This window comes from Erithacus rubecula, assembly GCF_903797595.1.
Source record: "Erithacus rubecula genome assembly, contig: scaffold_131_arrow_ctg1, whole genome shotgun sequence".
NCBI lineage: Eukaryota > Metazoa > Chordata > Aves > Passeriformes > Muscicapidae > Erithacus > Erithacus rubecula.
Window position 1 is genome coordinate 75,770 of NW_027636163.1, and position 22,144 is coordinate 97,913.

General features: G+C 49.8%; 2 protein-coding genes across 2 annotated transcripts in view; both read left to right on the forward strand.

Annotated features, from left to right (window-relative positions):
• LOC306815413 (serine/threonine-protein kinase pim-1-like) overlaps positions 1-22,144 on the forward strand; it is a gene marked incomplete at its 5' end in the record, with an annotated part of 78,293 nt that overhangs the window by 40,707 nt on the left and 15,442 nt on the right. The window lies entirely within an intron of this gene.
• LOC306815409 (olfactory receptor 14I1-like) lies at positions 1,280-2,212 on the forward strand (the record flags this gene model as incomplete). Its single annotated transcript, XM_079331970.1, has 1 exon — positions 1,280-2,212. The coding sequence occupies one exon, from the start codon at positions 1,280-1,282 to the stop codon at positions 2,210-2,212; it is 933 nt and encodes a 310-aa protein (XP_079188096.1).

Below are 22,144 nucleotides of genomic sequence, written 5' to 3' on the forward strand. Positions count from 1 at the left end.
CACTTTCTCAGTTGTGTCCCTCAATGGGACCCATTAAAACTTGAAGAAACTTTGTAGTTTGATTCTGACTTGGAGTTCTTGAGAGGTTTCTCCAGCTCCCTCTCAAGGACTGATGTTTAGGGCTTCAGCACAAACCCCAAGGGGGTCATTAAAAGGCATTGTACTGTGTCTGTGCTGCTCAGCTGGGCTGGGCTCCTGGCACAGAGTGCCATCCTAGCTATTAAGAAAAGCTTCAAAAGCACATTTCTCTTGATGAGCAGGCTCTGCCTGCAGCCACCCCAGGCACAGCACAGAGGCACAGAGAGCTTCAATCAGTCAGGGCTGGGAAGATGCTCAGAAGTGATGGGGGGCAGAATCACTCCCAGCCCTTGACACAGGAAGCCTCTGGCTGCAGGACAAGGCAGCTGTAGCTCCTGGAGAGATATCCTAAAGCTGGAACATCCCAGTGCCTACAGACTCTGTGAGTATATTCTCTGATTCTCTCTTGTCTAGAGCAGCCAGGGGTGCCCAGGGCTGTGCTGCAGAGCAGGGTCCTGCAGCCCAGGGCACTGTGCTGGGGCAGGGACTCTGCTGCCTGCCAGGGACAGCTCTCAGCCAGCCCTGGGAGCTGCCCCAGCACTGGGGAACAAGGTCTGGGTGGAAGAAGACAGCTGGTAATGTTTGGAAATGTTCTCCTTGTGTGGTGAGGATGCTGCATTGTTCAGGACTCATGTGTCATGACTCTAGCATGACATTTCACTCCAGAATATTTTGAATTAGATTATACAGGGAGCATAGCAAGGCAGGAGCTGTTATTAAATCTACTGCCCTGGGTTGCCTGGATGGGAAATAGCAGACTGATATTCATCTCTCAGTTCAGGTTGAGAAAAAAAATAAAGAAAAAATTCTCTACATCTTAATAAACAAGGTGAAGGGAGAAATCAGCACAGGTTCACTTACAGGCAGCATCACTATCGCTTTTCCAGCCTCCTCGGGGTTGCTCTGAGGCTGCCATCAGAGGCTGCAGAGGCAGAGATGGCTCTGGGCAGTGCCCTTTGGTGGGAGGGGTATGCAGAGCAGAGCTGAGCCCCCAAGGCTAGGCTGGGCTCTGGCAGCACTGGCAGGGCCCAGCCCTGGGCACAGGGAAGCAGCTGCTGGCAGGGACAGCTCCAGGCAGCAGAGCCCTGGCCAGGCAGTGGGGGGAAAGAGTCACCAAGCTGGGCTGGGATATTTAAAGTCTCTCCAAACTGAACTATTCCATGATTACTTTTTTACAGATCCTCATGCCAAGCCACAGCAAATGTCCAACAGCAGCTCCATCAGACATTTCCTCCTGCTGGCACTGGCAGACACGCGGCAGCTGCAGCTCCTGCACTTCTGCCTCTTCCTGGGCATCTCCCTGGCTGCCCTCCTGGCCAACGGCCTCATCATCAGCGCCGTAGCCTGCGGCCACCACCTGCACACCCCCATGTTCTTCTTCCTGCTCAACCTGGCCCTCACTGACCTGGGCTGCATCTGCACCACTGTGCCCAAAGCCATGCACAATTCCCTCTGGGACACCAGGAACATCTCCTACCCAGGATGTGCTGCTCAGGTCTTTTTCTTTGTGTTTTTCATTTCAGCAGAGTTATTCCTCCTGACCATCATGTGCTATGACCGCCACGTGTCCATCTGCAAACCCCTGCACTACGGGACCCTCCTGGGCAGCAGAGCTTGTGCCCACATGGCAGCAGCTGCCTGGGCCAGTGCCTTTCTCTATTCACTGCTGCACACAGCCAATACATTTTCTCTGCCCCTGTGCCATGGCAATGCCCTGGACCAGTTCTTCTGTGAAATCCCCCACATCCTCAAGCTCTCCTGCTCAAATTCCTACCTCAGGGAACTTGGGCTTCTTGCTATTGGCTCCTGTTTAGCACTTAGCTGTTTTGTGTTCATTGTTTTCTCCTATGTGCAGATCTTCAGGGCAGTGCTGAGGATTCCTTCTGAGCAGGGACGGCACAAAGCCTTTTCCACCTGTCTCCCTCACCTGGCTGTGGTCTCCCTGTTTATCAGCACTGCAGTGTTTGTCCAGATGAAGCCCCAATCAATCTCCTCTCCATCTCTGGATCTAGCAACGTCAGTTCTGTATTCAGTGGTGCCTCCAGCCCTGAACCCCCTCATCTACAGCCTGAGGAACCAGGAGCTCAAGGCTGAAGTGTGGAGAGTGATGACTGGGGTATTTCACAAGCAATAAACTGCTGGCAAATTTTTGCAAAACACTTGGAATAAAAATAATTTTGACACATTTTGTTAGTTTCGTTTTAGAGGTTCTTTTGATTTTGTTTGTTTCGTTTTAGAGGTTCTTTTGATTTGTTTTACATTTTTCATATTGTCCATTAAAAAATGTCATTATTTGTACTAATTCTCATTCAGTTTCTCTCTATCCTTCCTTCTGTGGTGACAAACTGTGTCAAGAGGGGCTGTGTCTTGGTGGCTTTAGAGGGACTAAAGGATCTGCCAGAAAGTTTTCTCCAGAGATGCCCCTTTTGTTCCCTTCTCTGGAGCTGCAGCAGCAATGTCTGTGTGCAGAGCTGGGGCAGATCAGTGCTGGCACAGCAGTTGTGCCCAGCAGCAGAAGCAGCACTTAGTGTTGCCAGTGCTGCTCCCGTGCCACTGCCCCACTGCCCTCCTGTCCCTCGTGTTGCTGCAGGGCCTGAGTGCTCTCGGGGCCGAGCACAGCCCTGGGGGTGGCAGTGCTGGGGCTGCAGCAGGGACAGGCCATGGGCACTGCTGGGGCAGCTCTGACACCTCAAATCAGGGCCTGGGGGCTCCAGGCTCCTTGGCCAGGCTCTCTCCACAACACTTGGCCAGGCCAATGCTGAGCAGAGAAAACCCCCATGAGCAGTGCCAGGCTGGCCGTGGGCAGGCTGGGGGCAAACAGCATGGCTGGTGCTCTGCAAGGTCCCTGCAAGGGGGAAACCCCTGGCAAGGAGCAGCAGAGCAGGGGCTGATCCATCCCCACTGCGCTGGACAGCCCAGGGCAGCGTCCCAGAGCGTCCTCATGCACCTGCCAACAACATCCCCCCTCTGCAGCCCTGGCCTCTCCCCAGCTCACACAGGTGCTGCATCCTTGCAGGCACAGACACGGCAGCACTGGCTCAGGAGCCCCTGTTTGCACTGCACAGAGCAGGCGTCAGCACCCCCATGGTGCTGCTGTGGGGAGATGGAGCTGAGTGAGCACAAATGCCATGAGCCCCTGGGGCCAGCAAGGGCTGGGGGACACAAGGGAAACCATTCAGATTTGTCGTAGCCTCTGCAGTCAGGCAAAAAGTTTGTTCCCATGAGCTGTGAGTTTTCAGTCCCACTGCAGACACTCTTGCTCAGAGCCACAGCTGCCTTTTAGCCACCCCCACACAGTCCTGAGCATTTCCTTCGATTCACCTTTGCTGTCTTTCCTCATTCCTGATCCATATTTCTGTCTCTTTCCCAATCCTTTCCCCTCCCCTGCAAACAGCCCATCCTGATTTTGCCATTCCTCTATGGCTGCACTCCCCATTTCAGTTCCCGAGTTGTCACCGTGGGAACATTTCTTGGGGAGCAGGATCATCCTACAAGTGCTTCAGGAATTGTCTGCAGGCTCCTGCAGTGCTTCGTGCTGCTCCCTTGCCAGAGGCACCACAGGCCAGGAGGGCACATTTGGGCTGCTGTGTCTGGGTGTGGGGCTCCCTGTTCTGGGCAGTGAGGAGGGGCTGGAGAGGCTCTGCAGGACTGACAGGATGGGCTTTGGGGCTGTGAGGAGAAGCTGAGGGACCTGGGCTACTGGACCTTCTGAAGAGGAGGCCCAGGACTCATCTTGCAACTGTTCCAGGGGTGGTTTCAGAGAATCACAGAATAAGCCAGGCTGGAAAAGTCCTTGAAGATCATCAAGTCCAACCTGTGCCCTGACACCACTTTGTCTCTCTGAGCTTTCTCTTCCCAAGAATAAACATCCCCAGCTCCCTCAGCCACTCCTCAAAGGACTTTTGTTCCAGACACCTCATCAGCCTTGTTGCCCTTCTCTGGACATGCTCCAGCTCCTTTCATGTCCTTCCTAAATTGTGTGGCCCAGAACTGGACACAGCACTCGAGACGCAGCATCATAAGTGCTGAGCAAAGGGGAAGAATCACTGCCCTGCTCCTGATGCCCACAGCACTGCTGAGCCATGCCAGGTGCCATTGGCCTTTTTGGCCAGCTGGGAACACTGCTGGCTCATGTCCAGCCTGCTGTCCATCAGTGTCCCCAGGTCCCTTTCTGCCTGGCTGATGTCCAGCCACTCTGTCCCCAGTCTGTAGCACTGCAGGGTTTGTTGTTTCCACAGTGCAGGACCCAGCTCTCAGCCTTGTTAAACCTCACCTTGTTGGATTTGAGTCCTGGATCCTGCCTGTCCAGGTCCCTTTGTAGAGCCCTCCTACCCGCCAGCAGATCCACAATCCCACACCAGCTTTATGTCAACACAGTTCCAAGGTCCTTTAAATTGCCATAATGGTCTCCATGAGTCCATGAGACTTCCTAGTGTCACAATGTCCCTTAAGTTCCATGAGACACCTGGGTGTCACAAAGTCCCTTGGATTCTTGGTCCCCGCAGTGTCACAATGGATCCTTGGTTCCATGAGGTCTCGCAGTGCAGCAACGCTCTCCTTGGTTCCACAGTGTCACAATGGCCTGCCGGTCCCAAGGGGCACCACAGTGTCAAATATGTTTCCTTCATTTCATGAGTCCCTGATGAGCAGCACTGGCCCCTTGGTTCAACGGGTCCCTGCAGTGTCACAATGGCCCCATAATTACACAAGGTCCTGCTCTGTCACAATGTTCTGCATGGTCCCACAAGGCCCTGCAGTGTCACAGTGGCCTCTTGGTTCCATGGGGCACCACAGTGTCACAATTGTTCCCTTAGTTCCAAAAGTCCTTGCAGTGGAGCAATGGCCCCTTGATTCCATTGGCCCCTTGATTCCATTGGGCCTAGGCTCTCACAAGCCTCTCCTTGGTTCGGCAGTGGCACAATGGCCCCTTGGTTCCACAAGGCCCTGCAGTGTCACAGTGGCCTCTGTGGTTCCACGAGGACCCAGCGTGTCACAATGGACTCCTTGCTTCCATGCAGCCCCACAGTGTCACAGTGGCCCCTTGGCCCTGTGGTGCCATGTTGTACACAGTGTCACTCTGGTCCTCTCAGTTCCACAAGGCCCTGCAGTGTCACAATGTTCCCTTGCTTCCCCAGGGCCCTGCAGTTTCACAATCATCACAGAATCAGCCAGGCCGGAAAAGACCTTGGAGAGGATCAAGTCCAACCTGTGACCCAACAACACCTTGTTACCCAGACCGTGGCACTCAGTGCCATAGCCAGTCTATCCTGAAACACCTCCAGGTACAGTGACTCACCCACCTCTCTGGGCAATCCAATGCAATGCCCAATCACTCTCTTAGTAAAGAATATTTCCTAATATCCAGCCTAAACCTCCCATGGTTCAGCCTAAGGCTGTGTCCTCCTGTCCTGTTTCTGTTCCTTGGGAAAAGAGCCTGAGTCCCATCTGGCTGCACTCTCCAGTCAGGGAGTTGTAGAGAGTGATGAGGTCTCTCTCCCCTGAGCCTCCTCTCCTCCAGGATAAACAACCGCAGTTCTCTCAGCCACTCCTCACAGGACTTGTGTTCCAGACCCCTCACCAGCCTTGTTACCCTTCTCTGGACACGCCCCAGCCCCTCCAGGTCCCTCCTAAATTGGTAGACAAGAACTGGACACAGCACACGAGGTCCTGCCCAACCAGTGCTGAGCACAGGGGAAGAATCACTGCCCTGCTCCAGGTGGCAACTCTGTCCCTGATCCATAAAAGTTCTAGGGGTGGGATGAGGGAAATGGTGGCGAGGGTGTGGGGACAAAATCTGACCAATTGTCATGTCAGCCATGAAGGGTCTTGATTTTTGTATCAGTTCAGACTGCATTAGAAGGTGCTGCGGGTCAATATCGTTTGGACATGGCTGATATCAATCTATAAACAGGAAAAGACAACAGGAGAAAACTGTTCTCTCTGTATTGTTTTCAATATAGTATATTTACTTGGAATACTCTTCTGAAATCTTTCTAATTAACCACAGAAGAATCGAGAACTGAATAATTCCCAGGGGCCTTTTTTGTTCTGGTGTTTTGAACAAATGTTTATGAACCTTTGTCACTGAATTCCTGAACTGAGGAGCTCAAGAAAGAATAGGCCTCTGGAAAAGTAAAATTCATCAACAGCCTCCAAGTGGCTGAGGATCCATCCTCATCAGAGCAGGAATGAACAGAAATGGGCACAGCTTTTTGGCTGCCCCAGCACTGGAGAGTTCCAAGGCTGGGGCTGTTGTGCTGGCCTGGGCAGATGGGATGGCAGCAGGGGCTGCAGAGCTCTCAGGAGCTCAGGGAGAGGGAAGCAGGGCACACAGGGAGCCTCCTTTTGCCTTGGCCAAGCAGCTTCTCATTCATCACCCCAAAGGGACACACCCACTGACCACTCACACTGACCACACTCAGTGTACCCAGTGACCACCCCCACTGACCACAACCAACTGACCACATCCTACTGACCACCACCCTCTGACCACACCCACTGCAAAGACACCAATGCCCACACCCCACAGACCACACCCACTGACCACCCAACTGACCACACTGCCACTGACCAAAACCACTGACCACCTCCTACTGACCACTCCCTCTGACCATGCCACTGACTATCCCATATGGCAACACCCACTGATCAGACCTCACTGAGCTCCCATACTGACCACAACCACTGACCACACCCAGTAAACACACTCACAGGCCACCTCTGCATACCACGCCTCAATGACCGTAGCCCACTGACCATACCCACTGACCACAGCCAGTGACCACAGACTACACCTATTGACCACAGCCAGTGACCACACCTATTGACCACAACAACTGACTGCACCCACTGACCACACCCTTTGCCAAGACACCAATGCCCACACCCACTGACCACATCCCACCAAGTTCTCTCACTGACCACATCCACTGACCACCCTCACTGACTGCACCCACTGACTATAGGCACTGGCCACATGCTACTCACTGCCCTAATTACCATACCTCCACTGAGCACATCTCACTGAATACACCAATGGACCACACCCCAATGACCCCCAAACTGACCACACCCAAACTGAATATAACCACTGAACACACCCATATCCAAGAAACCAATGCCCACACCCCACTGACCACACCCACTGACCACACTCCACTGACAAACTGACCATACCTTCACTGACCACACCAACAACCACATCCCCTGACCACCCAACTGGCCACCACCACCCAACTACCGAATTGACCGCATTCACTGACCACAACCACTGACCATACCCACTGGCCACTCTCCAATGGCAACCTATCTGACCAAATCCTCTGGCTAGAACTGCTTACCACACTCCCTCTGACAACCTCCACTCTCCACCCCCAGTGACAACCCAACTGACCACACTACCACGGACTACCACAGCCACTGACCACACCCCACTTCCAACACTTCCAGCACTGATCACCCCAAATGGCCACACCCACTGACCACTCCCACTGACCACTCCCACTGTCCATACCCACTAACCACAATCCACTGACCACGCAACTGAACAAGCTGACCACCCAACTGACCATACCCTGACTGACCACATGCCGCTGGCCACACCAACTTGCCACCCCCATCACTGAACACACCCACTGACCACACCCACTGCCCAGACACCAAGGCCGATACCCCACTGATAACACCTACTAATCACACCCCACTGACCACCACAAGGACCACTGCCCACTGGCCCCAACCACTGATCACACCTACTGACCACCCCACTGACCACACCCAATGGTCACCCCACTGACCACAATGCAATGACCACCCAAGTGACCACACCCTCACTGACCTCACCCACTGACCACACCCCCACTGATCACCCCCACTACCCACAAAGACCACACCAAGTGACCATCCCTCACTGACCAAACCCACCAACCACACCCACTGCTCACACCCACTGACCACACCAATGACCACATCCCCTGATCACCCAACTGACAGTCCTCACCCGTTACCCAATTGACCACATCCACTGACCACACCCACTGACCACAGCTAGTGACCACACCCACTGAACACACTCACAAACCATCTCTGCTAACCACACCCCAATACCCGCAGCCCACTGAGCACACCCACTGCCTACACACCACTGTCCACACCCTTTCCCCAAAACCAGTGACCACACCCCTCTGACCACACACACTGACTGCACCCGTCCTTCACCCTAACCACAACCAGTGACCACACCCCTCTGACCACACCCACTATGAAGACACCAATGCCTGCACCCCACTGACCACATCCACTAAATAGCAACTGAGCACACTGCCACTGACCATTCTGCCACTGACAACAAACACTGACCACCTCCTACTGATCAAACCCACTGACCACACCACTGACCACCCCCACTGATCACAGTTACTGACCACACCCAGTGAACACACCCATTGCCAAGACACCAATTCCCACAGCCCACTGACCACACCCACTGGCCACACCCCAATGAATTCTCCCACTGACCACACCCACAGTCCACTCCTACTGACCAAAATCCACTGGCCACCCAACTAACCACACCATGACTGACCACACCCATTGATCACATCCACTGACCACCCCAATGACCATGCCCACTAACTCTATGGACTGACCACACAACACTGACCACCCCCAGTAACCGGAAAAACTGGCCACATCCACTGACCACACCAACTGACCATATCCACTGACCACCTCAATGACCACACACACTGACCACGTCCACTGACTACCCTCACTGACTACACCTACTTCCAGGCCACCAATGTCCACAACCCACTGCCACTCCCGCTGATGACACCCACTGACCAAACACAATGACCACCCCACTGACCCAACCATATAGTCCTGAGAAATGATCACACCCACTGACCACATCCTCTGACCACTCTACTACTGACCACAACCACTGACTACCCTGCAGGCTACCCTTAATGACCACACCCTTTGACCACACCCCACTGATCACTGCCACTGATAGCACCAATTGACCACTACCCATGGCCACACCAACTGACTACCTAACTGACCACACCCAGTTACCAAGCCCCACCGACCTCCCAACTGACCACATCCACTGACTATAGCTACTGATCACATCCCACTGCCCACACACAATGACAACACCCCCTGGTCACACTCACTGACCACACCCACTGAGAACCCAACTGACCTCACCACCACTGACCACTACCATTGGCCACAAACTACTGACCACACAGACTGGCTGTACCCATTGCCAAAATGCTCACACCCCACTAACCACACCCACTGAGTACATCCCACTTACCACCCAACTGACCATACCTCCACTGAGCACACCCACTGAACACATCCACTCAGCCCATCCACTGACCACACCCCAATGACCACCCAACTGACCACATCCCCATTGACCACAACCACTGACCACACCCACTGGCCAAACCTCACTAGCCACTTACACTGACCACACTTATTGGCCATACTCACTTTCCATTCCAATGAGCACAACCACTGACCACACTTCACTCCCCTCCTTAATAACCACACTTACTGGCAACACCCACCAATCACACCTCACTGACCACTGCAATGACCATGGTCTACTGGCATCACTCACTGACCAAACCCACGGACAACACCCCAGTGACCAAACCACTGACCACATCCCCACTGACCACCCCCACTGACCACATCCCACTGACCACCTAACTGAACACTCCAACTGACCACACCTATTACATCAATTCAGGTTGTGGTAGGAGACAGAGATCACACGAACCCTCAGTGATCCATATGACAAAAGCTTTCTTTATTGTTTGGGACTCCTCTTAATCGAGGGTTTGAATGTCCCAGATAAACACATGTGATTGGTTGGGGTCTTAACACACCTATTTCCCTGGCCAATGATGCATCTGCCCTTAGGGTTCAATGCATTGGCTGGGATCCTTTCTATGTGTTCAAATCCATCCGATCATCTCTCACCCAAGGACCCTGTTACTTCTAGGCTGCTGTGATGGTTTGTAAAGATTTCCTGAAATTTTTCTCAGCCAGGACCTGGGCAGCCTCCCATGGACCTGACAAGGACCAATTGGTCTCTGATTTTTAATGTTGAAACACTGTTACACTAACGCAGGCCAGGGGTTTATGCACAGAATCACGAACAGGATGGGACTGCTGTGGAACGTCTCTCAAGCTGCTTTATTATTTTTTCTTTCCTCCCAAGCATCAGTGTCATTACAAGGTTGGAACAGCAGGAAGATGCCAGCAGCTCATGCTCTCAGCAACAGCCAGAGAACAGTGATGTTACAATGCACTTTAAAAGGTTTTTGACCAATCACAAAAAGCAAAAGCGTGATGACAATAGTTTCATCCAACCACTATAAGTGCATGTACCTTTGGTTAAAACAATGCTTGCTTATTTTGAATACAATACCTACTTGTAAGCCTTAAAATACAATGCACAGAGCTCCATTATTAAGCTTAGACCTTCCTAATATCTTGCTAGATATACTTTTCTGCAGCTTAGAGAGTTATTCTAGCCAAGCATTAATACACAGACCATTGCTCTATTTGTCCTTGCTTTCTACATGTCATATAACTTTTCTGCTGAAATGCCTTATGCTTTCTGCTTAGATCTAATTGCAGTTCTGTTGTCTCTGAGGCCTGCTTTTTAGCAGCCTTCCCAAAACCTTCTGATTTTAAGGATTCCCACATTACATCAATGAGAAAGGTTCTTTGTGAAACACACATGTAAAGGTGAAAAAACGCTGAGAAAGTTCTCTTTCGCTTCTGGTCTCAGTACAGGTAACACCAGCCCAGGCCCCTCGCGCAGCCCACAGGCCTGGCCGGGGCTGGGCCAGGGCCGGGCTCTGACTCTGGGCCCCGTTTTCAGCAGGGCCCCCAATAGAAACGGGGAGGGGAGGCCCACACCGCTGCCAAGACCTTGGATTCCCCCCTGGCACAGCCAGGGAGCCCATGGCTCAGCAGAACATCCAGCAGACATTCAAACCCTGCCCTGCCCTGGTCCGCGGGGCCTTTGTCCCACCGGGAGAGCGGCTCCGGGCAGCCGGGCCCTCCTGGGCAGCGCAGCCTGGGGCAGACACAGCTGGGCCCGTCCTGGCAAGGGACTCACCCTTCACTGCTGGGCAGGGGAAGGGAAACCCACCCGCCCGTGGCTGGAATTGAATGCAGCAAACACCAGAAAACAGCCATGCAGCCACAACAACCACCACCGCTCTCTGGCTGGGCCCTTACGATCCCATCCCAGTCCCAGCTGGTCTGAAATGCTCCATCCCAACTGCTCCAGCCACTGCCTGAGTGAGATATTAACTCTTTCATTGCCCAGAATGAGACTTGCAGACACTTTGTTCTCTGTCCTGAGTGAAAGAAAAGGACCAAGATGAAGATATGCACAGAAATAGTATGAAAACACCAATGTCCGACAAAAGGAAGAGTCAGGCCCCAGATGAGGGAAAGAGGAGAGTCATGGACTGAAATTTCTTTTTTTTAAGGTATGGAGAAGAGACACGTTTCCCTATAGCACATAGAGATTACAGGTTTAATTGTAGGTATGAGCAGAGGCATTTGTTCTGAAATGAGCAAATGTGTAAAGAGTTGTGATCCTGTAAGTTTGAATAAAGAGGAGAGATGAAGATTCCTGCTGCCGCCCAGCAAAGAGAAGAAGAAAGACCTCTGTTTACAAAGATGAAGATAGCTTTTGTTTGAACTGTTATAATGTGGAGGAACTGCAGCGAGGGAAATATGCAACCAATCAGTGTGATTGATAAAGCACAGTTTGATTTATTGAAGGCACCATCTAAATTCATAATCCAAAATACAATGACTTAAGCATATTTAGCATAATTTCATTTGTTTCAGGAACATACGCCTCTTCTACTATTGGCTCTTGCAAGCATGAGATGACGACCCCTTCTACTTTTTCAGCTACGTCTGTATACCTGCTTTTTAGCAGCAAACCTACTGCATCTATCCTCTATATAGCAACAAACTAACCATCTCTTCCTTCTCTCACATCCTCTAGCTGCAGTAGTATCAATTTTATGAATAGGCTGCTATAGGCTGCCCTTGCTAATACCTGCAGTATAGCAGATAGATTCTTGCCCTGAATCCTCAGACAAGCCATTTTCATGGCCTGCTAATAAGGCCTTAGCTGAGCCATGTCCGTTACTTGCTTACCAAGCATCAACAATTCCTACATTTTCATTTTGTGCGATAAAAGCTCGGTTCATCACTGATTCTGCTATGCGTTCCATACTACACTGCAAACATTGTAAAATGCAAAGAATAAACAAAACGGCTACCACCAAAATTATTGCCACTATAATAAATTGCTGAAGCAATGAAATTAACCATGGCCCCAAATGTAAAGACTTCAACCAATCAGTCAATCATAACCCAGTGTTTTTCTGCAAATGATTGGTAAGCTCTTGCAGCCTGCACAGCTGTGCATGAATAGAGACAGAATGATCAGAAAGGTTCATACAGCACATCCCTTCAAAGTCCTCACATCCATGGCCCTGTGCTAAAAGTAAAAAATCTGTTGCTGCTCGGTTTTGTAAGGTAGCATGTCTAACAGAATCAACATCAGTTAATAGCTGGGAAAGAGCTATAGACGTTGCATTGGTCTGTTTTGCTGGTCAGCAGCCAAGCTTATTAAGCTGGCCCAAAGCTCCTGCACTAGCTTTGCCTGCAGTAAAAAGAGATGCTGCAACAATTTGTCCTGTTGACCAAAATTGCACATTATCCTGACAGTCAGGCTTAAAGGCATGAGCTAATCTTTTAGTGCGAAGGTGTTTCCGATGGGCCTGTAAGTTCATTGATGTATTGGGTGCAAGCAAAGTAAGCCTTCCTAATGTACATGGACCCCCTCTTAATCTGGATGGTATACCTGGCCAAGCTCTATCTCCACAAATTAAAAATATTCCTGGAGGTAAGGCAATAGGGGTATTTGCAGACACTGAAATGTTGGCAGAGGTATAATTACACCATTGTGAGGCATTCCAATATACTGGGAGGATTGCATTTACCAACACCATGTAATTAAGTCCTGGTTATTGTAAGGACTTACCAGAGTAATTAAAATTCACACAGGCATCTGCTCGAACTGACCTAAGTAATTCCAACTCGTGAGGTTCTAATGCTGCATGCCCCAAGTAAGGCACCCATTGATCCCAAGAATCAACGGGTTTTTTTGGACCTGTAGTGTTGCAGGTTGGAATGTCCCTGGGGCATGGCCAAGTGTCAAGAGGCATACCAACTTATCAGGTGGAAAAAGGATTGCCTGGTGACGCTAAGGACAGGCAGATGGCATCCTGCCCAGTTTTGTTTGCCAGGGTAACCCAGATATTAGTTTTGGATTGTGCTGGGGCCTGTACTGGTACCCATGCCTGTACTGGGAGGATACTAAGAATTATTACTCCCAAGATTAGATTGTTGGTGCCTCCTAATAGCAGCATCCCACTCCTCCTCTCTTATAGTACGGTGTTGTGAAATGGCTATATGTCGAGAACAAATGACCCTGAGTGCTACTGTAGCAAGGTAGCACTTAATCTGTTTGATAGCGTCCAGAAGTTACCAATGTACTAACAGTTGATATCTGTTTTCACGATTATCTAAAACAAGTTCAGCAGCTCCTAGTGAGCGATCCTCAGTTTCATCCTGAGCGTCTCGCTGCCAGCTACCTCTATGGAGGTCCCACCTACACTGCCTGCATACAGGTTGCCACAACTGTGATTGATGTACCCAAAGATTTTGTTTACACCCTGCACAACAGATTAACACCCAAGCACCACTCCCACACCCCTTAACACAGCTTAAACACCGCCTTCGCCCAAGTCCAATACGGTCGCAAACACTTGAGGGTTCCTGAAGAGCAAATGTCTCTAAATCAAGAAGGATTGTCCACTCAATCCTCTTCCTTAGAAGGCTCTGGAGTTGGAGCACCAGCGGCTATACTGCTAGATAGTCCCTCAGGCGTTCTCTCTCTTGATGTGTCGGGAGTGGAGCTGTTTTCAGTCGTGGTTTGCGTGGCGTTATATCAATCAGTTGCTGTAGTTGTTTTTGTACTAAAAGATGGGCTTGCTCAAGACTTTCCCTTTTTAGCAGCCACTGCTCTATCGGGAAAGTCCAAGTAATGGCCACCATAAAAAGGGCCATTGTCCATGCGTAGCACCAGTCCCATTTGAGCAAGCACATCTCGCCCGATTAATGCCTGCACTCCAGTAGGGAGGTCCATTACTGTCACTACAGTTGATACTGTATTTTGTGCAATAGTAATGGATACTGGTTCACAACTTTTCTGGACCCGTCCTGCTCCACCGACCCCATCAACTGCCTCCAAGTGGTTTTGTAGAGGCTAGGTAGATGGCCAGTGACGCCGGGCAATAATTGTAAGGTCCGCACCAGTGTCCAATAAGGCTTGAAGCTGTTTTTCTTGAGGGCCATACCATAAGATAACTTCCACTACTGGATGTTGTTCCATTGTGAGGGTCAGTAGTACCAAGCCTCCTGTAGATCCAAATCCACCAGCTCCTCGCACAGGGCCTTGTGCCTCCTTTACCAGTTGTTGCTGTGGGACCAGCTGAGCTATATGGCTTCCTGGAGGAATACTGATAGGAGGAAAACGTGTATGAGCCATGACCATAATTTCTCCTGTATAGTCCGCATCGATAACTCCAGGTTCCACAGTCAAATCCTGTAAGGTGGTTGAGGATCTGCCTAACAACAAAGCTCCATAAGATTGTCCATTTAACATCAAAGGTCCACACACTCCAGTAGGGATTTTTACCGGCTTTGTATCCTTTAAAACAATGTTTATTGTGTCTGCCAAGTCCAAGCCAAGGCTGCCTCTTGTGGCTGGCCGGAGTTCGCTGGCTGGGAGCAGGGAGGGGCAGCCTGGAATACTTGGGAGGTTTGGGCCACAGTTGGTGTCCTGGCACAGCGTCCCTTTGCTCTCACCCATTCGTTTTTTGTCCTCCGTCTGAAGGCTTCAGTGGAATGAGAGTCCAGCTGACAGTTACGACACCACACATTTGTAATCCAACACTCTCGGTGTATACTTGGGCCTATGGACCTGACCACATCTAAAGAACTGCTGGTTGAACAAGGCTTGCCGACACTCTGGGAGTCAGGAGGTTTTAGCGGTGCCAGTGCAGCAACAAAGGCTTAATTCTGAGACTCCAGCACAGTAGCAAAGGCTTGACTCTGAGACTGCCCCTCTTTTAAGGTTGATGTCGAACTATTTACTGCCTCAACTAACATAGCCTGAGTTCCCTGAGAGAATTTTACTCATACATTCTAAAAGCTCCACTACTTCCCAATTGCCTGGTAAAGTAGCTGTCACTGGTTTTACCTGGGGATTGCTATTCTGAGTAATGCACTCCTTAAGTTGAGCTTCTTGCATAAACAGAGGTACCTCTGATCTTTCTATTGCTGCAGTAAGTTTGTCAACAAAACTAGAAAAGATTTCTGTGGACCTTGTCTAATATTCATATAAGATGGTAATTCCCCTTGTTCTGGTCTAACCTTATTATATGCAGCCCGAGCTAACCTCATTGCCTCTTTTACTACATCTGACCCCAATACAGCTTGACTCTCGGGTGTGGCAAATCGGCCAATCCCTATAAACTGTTCCAATGTGATCCCGTGAAGCGGATCATCCTGTGCTCTCTGAATAAGTGCAGGATCTTGACAAAGACCCTGGAAATGAACCTGCCACAGCATAAATTGTGAGCTTGTTATAATCAGTTAGAAAATATTTTTTACATCTTCTTGCAAGAGTAACCCTGATCCCCAAATATAATTAAGCACTTGCTTTGTTGGTTCCCCATGAATGCCAGCTTCATTAACTGTGCTATGAAGCTGCATTAACAATTTCCAATTTAAAGGAGTTATTGATGCTTCCATTCTATTTTCCGCACTAGGGGTAAATGCAACTGGAAATGCTTGCCAAGTTACACTCGGCTCCTGTAATTTTGCCACATAATTCCTTTCTCCAGTCGCTATTGCTTCCTTCATGATTTTGCCCCATTCCACTCTACCCTTGATTTTACCTCTGCCTTTTATCATAGGAATGTGCCGTTGTTTTTTCTAACTCAGCTGTCTCCTTTGAAGGCAGCTCCTCCTGCTGTGATAGCAGCAGGGGGGCATAGGGCACTGCTTCAGAGACAGATTTAGGAGGCAATAAAACTTGCTGTGTAGTCGGTGCTTGAGGAAGATTGTCTCCTCCAAAAATATACATCCCTGGCTGTGCAGCAGGAGGTTTATTTTGTCCTGTGGTGGACATCATAGTGGGCGGTTTGCCATCCAAATGCATAGAGGCAACAGCAGCAATATTTTTCTCTGCCTTATATGCCTCTAAACAATTATGATCCAGTAGGTCTGAGACAACTTTTTTGCTACCTTATCCTTATCTATGACTGGTCTATACAAGCAATCTCCTAGATTTTGTCACTCCTCAATTTTGAAAAAGTCATCTGGGTTGGTAAAAAAGCCCTGTTCTTTAGCATAGTCTAACAGCTTGGGCAAATATTTTTTAAGATCAAGTTCTACCTTTTGCTTTTCTAAAAAGCATTTAAATAAATCATATGCCGCTGGCTTATCCGTATCCCTCCCTTTTTACAAAAGAAGGAAAGGGGAAGTCCAGCAATCAAATCCAATTGCCTGCTAACGTGCGCGCATGGCAGCCTTTGATCAGCGGTGTAACCGGGACGGCGAGCTTCCTTTATCGGGAGCGGCTCAGGCATGGGATCCATTTGTATGCCAGCATACAGAGATCCTTGTCCTCCAAGCGCTGCTACTTGGTGCTTGCCAGCTCGCTTACCTTCGGCGGTGGGTCAGTGCAGAGTGGCAGAGCTTCAAGGTCCCTGTTCTGGATGCCACTTGTGGAGAAGCTTTGGCGAGGGAAATATGCAACCAATCAGTGTGGTTGATAAAGCATAGTTCAATTTATTGAAGGCACCATCTATATTTATAATCCAAAATATAATGGCTTAAGCATATTTGGCATAATTTCATTTGTTTCAGGTACATATACTTCTACTATTGGCTCTTGCAAGCGTGAGATGACCACCCTTCTACTTTTTTAGCTAAGTCTGTATACGTGTATTTTAGCAGCAAACCTACTGCACCTATCCTCTATATAGCAACAAACTAGCCATCTCTTCCTTCTCTCATATATTCTAGCTGCAGTAGTATCAATTTTATGAATAGGCTGCTATAGCCTGACCTTTTAAATACGTTTTTAATAGTTTAGCTTAATACTTTTTAATAGTTTAGCAGCTAGATTGTTGCACTGAACCCTCAGACAAGCCATTTTCATGGCCTGCTAATAAGGCCTCAGCTGAGCCATGTCCATTGGGTGCTAACCAAGCATCAACACTTTATTAAATACTTCTCATTATTTCTTTCAGCCAACTCTGACCCTTTTCTCATGTGGAGCTCCACACAGCACTGACTTCTTCTCTCCTCTCTCTAAGTTTCCTTCTGCAAGACAGGTTGACCCCAACCTGTCCCCTATGCAGACACCTAACCCTGTATGTCCCTCACACAGCATCTTACCTTGTCTGTCCCTTACACAACAACATGCCCCTTCCTCCTCACAGCACAGCCTGCAGACTCCATCCCAAACTGCAGCAGACTCTGGGTCTCAAGCTCTAACTGCATCAGTAACTTATCCTTCACTAGTTAGCCCACACTTTTAGAATACCCATCCTCATTGGGCAGGCAAGGCTGTTTTCATTTCCCAGCAATCAGTACAGCTGTAATTCATTGGGAAATATTGCCTTCTGTACTATCCCTACAAACTATCCTCCCACATTGGACACATCAGATACTGCTTTGACATTGCACAGAGCTGAGGAGAAATTGTGATGTTTATGGAATTATATCATTGTTACTTTTTTTTTTGTTGGCCATGAAGAGAAACCTATCTATGCTTCTGAGTCTCACCAGTTCCTGACCCCCAAAGAACACAAACCTGATGAGTTGTGGTTCCCACTGCAGGGGTGGTCCTTGCACCTCCCTCCATCCCCAGAGTAAAGCTCCCCTGTCCCAGAAAGTGCCTGGCACTGCAGGGATGAAGGAAACAGGACAGGCTGTGGGGATCAGGGGCAGGGCACAGTCAGGGATTTGGGGTGGCTGTGAGCCCAGGGCAGGAGCCAGCCCTTGGCCTTGGGGAACCTCATCCCATTGTCCTGGGCCCATGGCTCCAGCCTGTGCAGATCCCTCTGCAGAGCTTCCTGCCCTGCAGCACAGCCACGCTCCCAGCCAGCCTGGGCTCACCTGGCATCTGACTGAGGGTGCCCTCGATGGCCACATCCAGATCAGCAAGAAAGAGATTGAACTGCCCTGGCCCCAATCCTGAGCTCTGGGGACACCCCTGGATGTGGCTCCATTCCCCAGCACTCCTTGGGCCTGGCCTCACACCCAGATTTCTACCCAGGGAAGAGATGCAGTAAAACGTGTTGGATCAAGGTATTGTGAGCCCAGAATATTGGCATTAGTGCAGCTGTAGCTGTGCACAAGAGGGCTCTTCAGCCACTTTCTCTCTTTTCCTTCCTCTGGGCATTGGAGGCAGCTCGTGACTTCAGTGTGGGACTCGTGTGCAAAGAGCAAATCTGGGCAGAATCGGGGCTGGGAGGGTTTGGGGCATCCTGGGATCTGTGCTGGGCACAGGATATGTTTTCCATTGCTCTGAGACTGTCTGCTGTGGAAAGGGGATGTAATATTCAGTAGAGGAATGATTTTTGTTTTTTATGGAGCTGTGCCTTCCCTTGGTTTGTTTGCTCACAATAAATGAACATTCTTCTGTGTCTTGAGCAGTTCATTCTCCAAGGAAAGCAGGTGGGAGTTGGTGCCATGGAGCTGAAAGCTGCAGGCACAGACTGGAGTGGAGGAAGCTCAGATTTGCACAGGGCTGCTCTGAGTGTCAGGGGTTGGATAAGGGAAATGGTGGGGTGGGGTAAGGACAAAGCGTGATTGATTGTCAGCCATAAAGCGTCTTGATTTTCATATCTATTCAGACTGCATTAGAAGGTGCTGGGGATCAATGTCAACTAGAGATTGCTGATATCACTGTATAAACAGGAAAGGAATAAATGTGGAAAAGAAAAGATCTTCTCTCATTTTGTTCTTAAATGAAGTATGTTACAAATGGAATGAAATCTTAGACAAGTGTTGCCTTATGCTCAGGTTTCTGGCAGTAACTCTGTTTCAGGTAGCCTGCAGCCCAAATTACTCTTTCGCACAAGTTCTTTACCATGGCTGATTAGGTCTATTCTAAAATGAATTATTTACTGAATGGATTCAACATAAACAGACAAGAATCTTTAAATTGACTACTTACTGTACAGGATGAACAAAAGAAGTGCAGGTAGATACAAACACAGTGCACAATAAACTTACCTTTATTACAGCTAGTGAAGAAATAGCAGAGATCAGGAGTCAATGTAACTTAGCACCAAATTGATGAGGGAGTGCACATGGAGCCCTTTCACTCAGCTTCCAGAAAAGAAACCACGAAGATGAATCCAGAACTGGGAGAGAAGCCCTGCCCGTTTGCAGAGACTATGCAGAAGACTTCTGCTGTATGAAAGTTTTGTGTGGCTTTTATTGTTCGTAAAGTGAAGTGTGTGTCACTCAGGAATTCAAGGCTTATCTCCCTTCAGCTGGTCTCAGAGCAAGCTGTTCATGGTCAGCTGGGAATTCCACCTCCCTGGCACCAGAGAGAACTCAGGACAGGACAGATGTCCAGCCTGGGTTATCTCAGCAATTCCTTAGAGGGAGAGTTATGGCCCAGCTGATGGACAGAAGAGATGAGCTCTGCTGGGCCATAGGGGAAGTCCTGCTGCAGGAACCTCATGGAACCAAGGGTGTGTTGTGACATTGTGATGCCTCATGGAACCAAGGAGACCATGGTGACACCAATGAACCTCATGGAACCAAGGGTGCACTGTGACATTGTGATACCTCATGGAACCAGGGAGACCATGGTGACACCAATGAACCTCATGGAACCAAGGGGCCATTGTGACAGATCGAGGCCTCATGGAACCAAAAAGAGCATTGTGACACCGTGGAGGCCCATAGGCCCAAATCTCCACTGTGATAGTCCAGAACCTCATGGAACCAAGGAGCCTTTCTGACACTGCAAGGCCTCAGGGAAACAAGGAGTGCAAAGGTGTCAAACATTGCTTTCAGGGCTCTGCCTTGGGGATGAGGAATTTCCTTGGTGGCACCTTGTGCCTGTTTGCAGTGGGAAACCTTAAAAAGTTGGGATTTCTTAAAAAAAATTGAAACCCCCTCTTTGTCTGAGTTTTGTCAGTTCTCAGAAAAGCAGTGTAGAAAGGAAAAAGTAAAGAATCTTTGAAAGCTTAAGCACCTAGAGACAATGAGCCCCACTGAGTGTTGTTACTGACAAAGTCTCTCAAGAGACTAATTAAAGAGGGTAACTGGAGGCCATGATTGCACAAAGCTCTCAGAGACTCCAAGTAAAACCCAAAGCCCTTGGAAAAACCTGCAGCCCCTGGGAGCATGAAGGAGCCCTCCAGGGCCATTCCTGACCAAGGCTCCCCAGGGACTGGTCCCAGCAGATCCCTGAGGCCACTGGGATGTGGGGGGATGCTGAGGGCAGGACAAGGGGTGACAGTGCCCAGCCTTGCTGGGGCTGTGCCAGGAGGCCCCAGTGGCTCAGGACAAGGTGTCTCCTCAGAGCCCTTGGTGGCACAGACCCTGCTGTGCCCCAGGGCACCAAGACTTGGCTTCTCTTTGTCCCCACCTGTCAGCTCTGCCTCCAGTTCTCCTGCTCTGTATTGAGGCTTGGGGACACTTTCTCCAGTTGTGTCCCTCACTGGGACCCATTAAAACTTAAGGAACTTTGGAGTTTGATTCTCACTTGGAGTTCTTGAGAGGTTTCCTAACAAACCATGGCTCTGCCTTGATTTCCCTCTGGTCTGGTGTAGTTCATTAGGAATATTTCCTATAATAGTTATGGAAAAACACTTCAAAGTGTTTCTTAAAAATATCCATTCCTATTTTAAAGGATGGATTTTATTACTGTTCTCTTTAAGCAGAGGTGATTGCAGCATTCTGTGATTGATATTGATCCAGAGTTTCTCCTCAGGAGGTCTGGCCTGCTCATAGAAGCTGTGCCTTGAGGTGTGATCCAGTGTGGACAACCTTGCTCCACATTCCCCAACCCCATCCTGTCTGTCCTCACTCACCTGGGACCTTCTTTGCTTGGAGAACTGCCTCCACACCAGCAAACAGGGTTTTCTCCCCTTTGTTTTACTTTTGAAGCAATCTAAAACACCTTATTTTCCCCTGGGAAAACAGACACCCTCCGGAGGTATGTGCCAGCCCAAGGTGCCACCAAGGAGGTTCAGTCTGGGGACCGGGGCCTCAGGGGTGGTGCCTGGAGTCAGCGCCATTTTTCCTTTCTGCCTCTAACTCCCAGCATGCCTTGCAGCACCATAGAGCCCCATTGGAGCCGGGACTACAATACCCATCATGCCCCGTGCTCCACAGAACCCTGGTATCCCCCCCTGTATGTCCAATAGATGTCCTCCAGAAACTCCAAGGATCCCTAAATGTCCCCTCAGCGCCCATTCGGGTACTCCAAAAACGTCCCAGAATTCCCTTAATGCTCCCAAGCCCACAGATGCTCATTACAGCCACTTCTGGGAATTCATCTCCTGCCATCCCCTGTGAGCTCAGAGCACCTCATAACACAGTCCCGTGCCTAAAACTCCTGCTGTGCCCCATGTCCTAAAGAGCCCGGTTAGAGCTCTCCAAGCTCCCCCCAAGTGCTGCCAAACTGTAAACATTCCTCCCTGAGGACTTGAAGTTGTCATGCAGAGGCAAAAGTGTCCCCCAAGTGCCCTCCCAGAGCTCGCAAACACTCCACTAGAATCACTTCCGGGACTACAACTCCCATCATGCTTTGTGGTGCCATAGAATGCTATTCAAGCAATGACTTCATCTCCCATCATGCCCCGCGCTCCTCCAAGAGACATTGCAGCTGTACCTG